The 8839-nt window shown below is 45.7% G+C and overlaps 1 protein-coding gene across 1 annotated transcript; it reads left to right on the top strand.

Moving 5' to 3' along the window:
• The first annotated feature begins 1273 nt into the window (after positions 1-1273).
• On the top strand, positions 1274-8500 carry ATP6V1G1 (ATPase H+ transporting V1 subunit G1). Its single transcript, XM_083158896.1, has 3 exons — positions 1274-1498; positions 5650-5750; positions 7931-8500. The coding sequence occupies exons 1-3, from the start codon at positions 1417-1419 to the stop codon at positions 8102-8104; spliced, it is 357 nt and encodes a 118-aa protein (XP_083015022.1). The 5' UTR covers positions 1274-1416; the 3' UTR covers positions 8105-8500.
• The last annotated feature ends 339 nt before the right edge of the window (positions 8501-8839 follow it).

Here is an 8839-nt window from a genome sequence, read left to right as displayed (position 1 = left end):
TGGGCGGGGTTTGTACTTCAAACTGATATCTTATTGCAGTGTAAAAATAAAGCAGCCACTATTTAGTCTGCACAGAAACAATAAAACACCCACATCTAACTCTCTCTGCACATGTTACATCAGCCCCACTTGCAGTGCATATGGTTTTGTCTATTAGAGAGTATTTGTGCCTTTGCCAGTTAACCAGAATAACCCCCTAACATTTTGGCTGCTGGAATGGGAGTGAAATCCTAGCGGTGTCCGTTGCGTTGTCTCTCCTCCCCACGCTCACTGGGCTACACTTGGCTTCCCTCCTGGATGGCCAGCAGTCTCCTGAAAATCTTGTGACCCTGCTGGCCCTTCGGAAGGGTATGCAAGTCTCCCACTGTGTGCAGACCCAGAACATGGCTGCCTACTTTGTAAGTAATGGAGGCGGTTCAGGCAGCCAATAATGAGATTCTTTTGCGAACAGGTCTGAATCAGCCCCAAATGGCAGCATTCTGCAGGAGACTCCCTGACATAGCAGCAATCTCCCTCTCTCCCTCATTAGTCTAGCAATCTCCCTCATGTCACCTAGCCCACATTACGCTTACATCATAGTTACCTCCCCTCCTGCATTCTGCAGGAGTCTCCCTGACATAGCAGAAATCTCCCTCTCTCCCTCATTAGTCTAGCAATCTCCCTCATGTCACCTAGCCCACATTACACTGTTATGTTTTGGGGGTAAAAAGGAATGCGAGATAGATACATTTACATTGACTCATCAGCACTTTACCAAGCATAGTAGTTCTTACTAACTGCTTTGGGGCTCATCTACATTTGGCTATAAATCATTTTAAATTACACACCCACACTTCTAGGTGCCATGTTCACAATCTCTTTTCATAATCTCTTCATATATGGAACTAGACACGCTCTTTGGGTGGAGCATGACAAGCCCCCTTAATGGGGCGCTTTGCAAAATTCTGTTACCAACTGTAATCTCCCTGAAACTAGTTTTCAAAAGTAGGCAAAACAAGTATGATTGCACTAAGTATGATGCAGGCTCAACACCGAAACCATTGGCAGTGTCCCTGGCAAAGTATGCACCAGTTTCATGTATTGTGAAGGCCTCAGGATCAGTATTATTACAACACACACTGCTGCTAAAGTTATAATGTACAGTTGTTCCTAGTTTCCTATGACAGTAGCCATTATGAGGAGTCCCATGACTAATACTTTGAGGTCATGTGACCCTTTTATATCATGTGACGACTGTCACAGCCAGAGTCCAAGGGGATGTGGGCGAGTCAGGGCGTGGTCACGTGTTGCAGCAGTGACGTGTGCTGTCTGGTCACCTGACCCGGGCAGAGTGATTCTACAGCAGCTTCTCTCATTCATCTGTATCCGATTGTGCAGCGTTGCTGAGTGTCTGCAGAGCCGGTGAATTAGCGCATTATGGCGAGCCAGTCCGCGGGGATCCAGCAGCTGCTCCAGGCGGAGAAGAGAGCGGCGGAGAGAGTGGGGGAGGCCAGAAAACGTGAGCCACATAGTTACTTTACTTCTCCATACAGTACTATCCCCCCCTCTCCTGGTCACCTGTTACATCCTCTGTAACCACCGGCCCCACACCAATACACCGGCCGTAGATGCCCTGAGAACCGCCTGCCCTGCTGGAACTACAAATCCCAGCATGCCATACAAAACATTGTGTTGGCGGAGCATGCTGGGAGTTGTAGTTCCACTTGGTGAGATTTGTCCTTACACTTTAGTCTGCAGGGGCTGCCTACATGATCTCATACATGTAGGTAAAAAGGAGGTTTGCACAGAGGACATCTGATTCCTATACAACATGTATATTTAATGAGTAATAATGCTGGAGTTAGGTATGTTTGTGGCCCTAGTGTCTGTCTGTTCTGTGTGTAAGGAGGCTTCAGTGACTCCCATTCCTTTTTCTGTGTACTTGATATGAGTAGAAAAAGTTCCTGAAACTCCCCACCTATCCCTTTTCTAAAAATAAAATGTTCCATGTACTCTCAACACAATTGGCGATATGTGCCGATTCTTCCGACTGTCGGAAATACTGTTGCACATATATTCAATGTGTCTGTTCTTCGCCCATTTCAAGCACATACAGATCTGACTTTTTAAAAAGTCGATTCTGCATTGTTGGAAATGGACATCTAATTTGCGTCCGTTCTAGGCTTTCCGACTGTTGGAACATTGCCAACAGTCGGAAGATTGAATACTGACTGTCGTATTGGCCGATATTTCATATGGTCGGAAAAAATATTGCATACCCACCCTATATTGCTAATGATGCCCACAGCCCTAGGTTATAGCTGTTTCTCATTTTATTCTCCATTTAGAAAAGACGGGTTTTGTGGAGTGCGTTTAGGAACTCTGGTCAGAAATTGAACTCCTGACCCCAGCTCTGTGATGTAGCAATGCGAACCACTGTGCTGCCATAAGGTCACAGACTTTTAGGGGCTAGCTGATTTGCAGATATGCAGTATGTTCTATTGGAGATCATCGGTTCTGGAGACTCAGGGCCAGATGCACTAAGCTTCAAAAGTGATAAAATGGAGAGTTGCTACTACCTGCAATGTGACAGACTGTTTGAAAAATGTCAGGTAAGAGCTGATTGGTTGGTTGTTTATCACGCTCCATTTTAAAATTTTTGATAAAGCTTAGTGCATCTGGCCCACAGACTGAAAACTCACTGAGCCCAAAGTACCAGAGGAATAGCATACTCCTACTAGGGTCCAATTAGGCACTGCTGCAAAAAAAAAAAAGTTCCGAAAGGCTAGATCTGGGGTAGCTACCAACAGTAAAGCTGTGTACACACGGGGCAATTTCAGCACATATCTCTGGCAATATGGTCGCTGAGTGACCATATTGCCAGTGATTGCATGTGCTGTGGGAGATAAATCTCCACAAGCGCGCTAATGAAAATGGTACACTGAGCAATATATTGCTGAGAGATATTTGCGGTACACTGAGCAATATAGTGCTGAGCGATTTTAAGCCAAAATCGCTCAGCGACCAATTCACACTGTGTGTACACAGCTTTAATGCAGGGTTGTCTACCTGACCCTCTCCTTCAGGGAGAAAATGCTCTGTACCTGGACTTCCCTGGTAATGTAGGATTGCCATCACTTGTGGTGAAATGCCTTTCTTATCAATTATCTAGCTCCCCACAGGTGATGGCAATCATACATTACCTGGGAAGTCCAGGAACAGAGCATTTTCTCCCTGAAGGAGAGGGTCAGGTAGGCAAGTATGCTTTAACTCCTTGAGTGGCAATCCAGAGAATTTTCCGGGCTGTACCTCAGTGTCCAGTCTGGCAAGCCTGGAAAATTCTCAGGATTGCCACTGTTAAGAGCCGGGCAGCGCTGCTGAGTTCAATCACTGAACTCAGACAGCTTCGGCGCTTCCCGAATCCCTCCGCTCCCCCCCCCCCCCCCCCGAGTTTTCTATTGAAGTCCCCGGCGCTGGCTTATGACAAGCCGGCTGCCAGGGACGGGGTGTGGGTGCGCAAGTCCGGTGCAGCAGCTGATTGACAGTTTGGCGGCGCTCCACGGACCCAGGGAGGCAGTGTTTTTTTTTTTTAAGGGAGCGCTCCCCATAAAAAACTCACCCAGTGGGGAGCACGCCCAAAATAAAAAAAACCCACCTCTGAAGGGGTTAATGTTTTTCAGATCTCCTCACAGAATCACAAGTGACGTAATTAGCGCCACATGTGGATCTTTTAAAATGTGTCGGTGAGTAATGAATGCACATTTGCAGCAGCTAGGTTGTCTGGAAAATGTAATCTGTTGGTAGCTCTTGAGGACTGGAGTTGGCTACCACTGGGCTAGATGTGTGTGCAGCCACTGGTGATCAGGGTTTTCATGGAGAAAGTCTATGTACTGTATACCACATAGTGTTCATTTTAGCACCCTGCATCTTCCAAATACTGTGCCATTCCACTTTTCTGGTGTGGTTCTTCTAGCACAGTGTGGTCTGTATTTCAGCACTGATATGCAGACCAGATCTGTGCTAGCATCACCACAACAAAGAGGGACACCACAGGCAGGGAAGAGGAACTGCACAGGTTTTGATAGAATGAACTCTATAGTATATGCCTTACAGCTTACACACTGAAGTTTTGGTGCATCACTTGACCAATGCATCTGCAGTGGGGGGTGAATTATTGATCAAATCTCCTGGACTATTTGTATAGAGTTGCCGTAACATGCCCATGGTACTTAGCACTATGGAGGAACCCTGCCGTCTTCCTAAATGAATATTGAAAGCATGCATTACTAATCCCAGCTGCTTCCTCATACAGGACATAACATACTGCATTGTTAGCGGTCCCTGGTTTCAGGCCGAGTTAACCCTTTGAGTGCCAACATTGCTGTGAGATCCTTAAAATATCTGTTAAACATGCCAGCGCCGTTCACAGCACCTGTCCTTTTTAACTAACCTTTAATTAATTGACTTGGCTGTATTTTTATTTATTTATACTAAAAGAACAGTTGCTGGCATTTAAAGGGTTGAGGGACACTTAAGGTTTTCCTACAACATGATTTTCAACTTGCGTAAAGCCATACAAAACTTTCTTTCTTGCACTTACAGGTAAACCGAGGAATGTTTGGCTTTGCTTCCTGTTTGTGTGACAAATCCACCAATGGTCCATTCTGTACCCAGTTCACCCGACAGGAAATAATGTGACCCTCATGTATCATTCATTAACCCTTTCAGTGCCGAGTGAATTTGTCAAAATTGGTGAGAAAATTGCCAAGCAAACATTTTTAGTCGTCATAATGACCTGGAATTGTTACCTTATATATAGGAAATATAATATTTTTTTTACACAACAATTTGACGCTGACATTTTTACCTGATATTTTGCACATCTCTGACAGATGTTGGCACTCAAAGGGTTAATATATGTGTGTGTGTGTGTGTGTGTGTGTGTGTGTGAGCTAAAAAGGTTATGGGTAGAGTGTTTATAGGTCTATAGCTTTCGAAACTACAGTTCGGGACTTTTGTCTCAAAGCTTGGAGAGAGATTAAAGGTGCCCATACACAGTGCAATAGATGTGCTGCACATACTTTTTGTACTGCCCGCGGATCACAACGCATGCAAAACGCATGCGATCCTGCCCATAACGGGTAATGATCGCAACTTGTATGGGCACCTTAAATGTAGAGAAACGAAGTATCAGCCATTCAGCTCCTAAGTGCCATTTGTTTTAAAAATCACTTAAACCAAACTCAGTCCTCGCAGTTCATGTTTTCCATGTTTGACGCATTTTAAAAGATCCACAGGTGGTGCTCATTATTTCACTTGTGATTCTGTGTGGAGACATGGAAAACGTACACTGTGTGGGGGTCCTGAGGACCGAGTTTGAGAACCTGTGACTTAAACTCATTAGTTGGTACTTTATCTCTCTCGGATATTTTATTACATAATTTTCTATGTCCTCATGGCACACTAACAGTCCAGGATTTTAGGCTATCCATGCTCGAGCACAGATGGTTAGCTCCAAACATGTACTATTTGAGTCGCCTTGGACATACGTAAATCCTGGACTGTTGGTTTGTCTTGAGGAGCGGGTTTGAGAAGCACCGACCCAGGTGACTGTCATATGACCCACTGGAGCGCCTAATGACTTGTGGTCCCTAACCTCTTCTAATCCAGGGAAGAATAGACGTCTGAAACAAGCCAAGGAAGAAGCACAGGCTGAGATCGAGCAATACCGGCTGCAGCGTGAAAAAGAGTTCAAGGCGAAAGAAGCTGCTGTATGTATTTAGCTGGTGCTGGAACATCTTATGCATACAATGATAGAAATCCCATACTGTACGGATGCCTATATTACCTGTAACATGGTCTGCAACTGCCTCACACACGGCAGCCATTTTATGTTAGAGTTCAGGACATTGATCTGAAACCAGTAATATTCCTGAGTTGACATTGCGAGAGATGTCTGTATTCCGGCACTGGTGTTCTGGACGTAAGTCAAGATTTCCACTGCCGGATTCCTAACCGGTGGTATGTTAACCGCATCCCGCTATGACACCCAGTGTGGGAACCACTGTTTGTTGTTCTCCACAGCAAGAAAAAAAAAACATTCACAGAAGTGGAAGCTGCCAGTTGCCTGCTTGGCTTTGGTACAGTGAAGTGTTGGCTGTTTATCTCAATTGATAAGTGGTTGCATTTAAAATAAGAAGTTGCGGCACGATTCCAAGTGTTTACCAAACAAGCAGATGCAGGGAATTAAATTAGTGCATTAATGTAAATAGATTTCAGTTTACTGCCAGAAGCAGGAGTTGTCTATAGCCAAACAATATGATCTTTATATTGTGGGGAACTACAAAAGTAATGTTGTTCCAGATAAAGTGAATGTATTCCAAACCTAAGTATTTGCTTGGTCATCGTGGCTGCGGAGTTTACTCTCCCGCATATCAGTTAGTTGAAGGGAGAGGTAATGTATGACATCAATGCTAACTATAACCAATAGTCCATTGTTTCTTATTAGATGGGCTGCTCATTATAAATTACACATTTTAAATGATCTAAAGCAGGCATGTCCAACGTTGGCCCTCCAGATGTTTTGAAACTACACATCCCAGCATGCTTTGCAATAGTTTTAGTATTCTCCAATAGCAAAACTGTAGCAAAGCATGCTGGGATGTGTAGTTTCAAAACATCTGGAGGGCCAACGTTGGACATGCCTGATCTAAAGCTTTCCTGTAATAATGGCAGCCAAGTATAACCTTTCCACAGTCGGCATTCGGCCCCATCTCCGATGGTGGGGGGTGTGCGCATGTTAATGGTCACTTATGTGCAAAGCCACAGAGCAAACAGCGAGTTTTTTGCTGGCCTGGGCATTTTGCACAATGAGTGACAGGCATGGGGTCATCGCTGGGGTCTGACCAACATTTCATTGACGTGCCTGGAATCTGGACGGACCCCAGAAAATGCAGGCATGGCTGTGCCTACTAGGGGCAGGCAGATGAAGTCACATGACATCAGTGCCCACCCCAAATTCGTCGGAATGCATCCATATGAAAAGTCTAGACTTTCTTTTACTTAATGAACAAAGGAAAACTCCTCTGTGCGGGCACATGCGAGCGGATGTGAAAGCGCGCACGTCGGCTTGCATCGTAATGCGGGGATTCGGACGGCGGGGTGGGTGGGCGTTCAGTGTTCACCTGCATAGGCAGTGAATATATGCAGCCTAGCGAGCAGGTATAGGGAACCTTTGTCCCTCCAGCTGTTGTGAAACTACACATCCCAGCATGCCCTGCAACAGTTCTGGTTTGGTTCAACAACAGCTGGAGGGCTAAAGGTTCCCCATCCCTGGCTTAAGGTGCCCAAATCGGATTTGTTTGACATCCCCTCTTACCCGATGCGTGGTCCCGTGCGCATTGGGTCGGAGTGGGGAGGTTGGACATTAAATCTATCGGATCGGACCCATCAGTGGCGCATCGCGGGGGCATTTTAACACCCACGATGTGTCGGGCTGATCTGTAGGTGTGCCAGTGGTGCTTCACTGCTGACACACGCCTATGTGCAGCAGCGGGGATCTGGGCAGCGGTGGCTGGGAGCTTGTAGTGCTATTTGCAGGGCGGCGTGGGGGGGGGGGGGGGAATTGCTGCTGAATTTGAAAACTTACTTTGAAAAGACTGACTGGACACCGATTGTAATTTAGCCAATCAGCGTCCAGCCGGTCTTTTCATAGGTTTTCAAATTCAGCAGCACTTCCCACCCTGGCAAATAGCGCTACAAGCTCCCAGCCGCTGCTGCCTGGACACCACTGCCCTCCCCCCGCAGCAGCAACTTCCAAGGGAGTACATGAAATAAATCGCATGCAATTTATTGCATGTAAAAATGGCACATCAAGCGCAGTAGCTGTAAAGATACATTGTACAGTGTTCTCTCTGTCCCCATCCTGATCTGATTGTATCTCCTCTTATAGGCTCTGGGCTCGCACGGTAGCTGCAGTGAAGAGATGGACAGGGAGACCTTGGAGAAGATTTCCATCGTCGAAGAGAACTACAAGAAGAACCAAGAGATGGTTCTAGAGCAGCTCTTGTCCTTTGTGTGTGATATAAAAGCAGAGATTCATGTCAATTATCGGGTCAATGGCTAGAGCAGTCCCGAGTTTGTTGCTCCCTTATCTCTGCCTCCTGTTATTTATTGTGCCCAGGCACAGAAACCGCTGTTTTCCTAGAGTTAGCACGGCCCCATTGGAGTCTATGAAAATCTGGATAAGCATCAAGAGTGGAGCCCTAAATAGGTGCTAGTATATGCAAACCAATGTTACCACGAGCCTTACACAAAGGGTTATCCCTTACACAAGTTAAGATTTCTTGTTCTGTGAAAGGGGAAGTTCTGGTTGGGAATTGGTGGGGGGCTGGTGAGTTGCTTGTGTTCTAGTATGAGGAAGGGGCGTGTTAATCAGGTCTTCCTCAGGTTCTCTTCTAATGGTTCTTAGTTTGCTTTTTTCCACGCCTACCTTATAAAATTAAAATGTTTTCATTCTTAATCCTGTGTGTCCTGTTTTATTTATTTTCTTTTTTGGGGTGGGGGGGGGGCGTTCTCCTACCTGCAGGAAGTAAAAAGCTTGCCTGGAGTGTGGAAAGTGTCATGTAAATGTTGCTGCTGTTCTTTCGTATTTGTTAAATTTGAACAACCTGCTTTTAAAGCATATTTATTAACCTCCTAAATCAGGACATGTGCGGGACACGCGTGACAATAGAATGTGGCTGCATCCCAGAGGAACGCCTTGCCCCTCTATTAGGACACACCTTCCAAATGTCCTGGAATATTAAAGTGCAAAATCAAACCGTGAGAGAGACTTCTCAAAATGGGACCTATCTTCCCT

This window comes from Crinia signifera, chromosome 9 (genome assembly GCF_055691185.1).
Source record: "Crinia signifera chromosome 9, ASM5569118v1, whole genome shotgun sequence".
NCBI classification, from domain to species: Eukaryota; Metazoa; Chordata; class Amphibia; order Anura; family Myobatrachidae; genus Crinia; species Crinia signifera.
The sequence above is the reverse complement of the archived record's forward strand: the minus strand, read 5'-3'. Positions and strand labels throughout refer to the sequence as shown.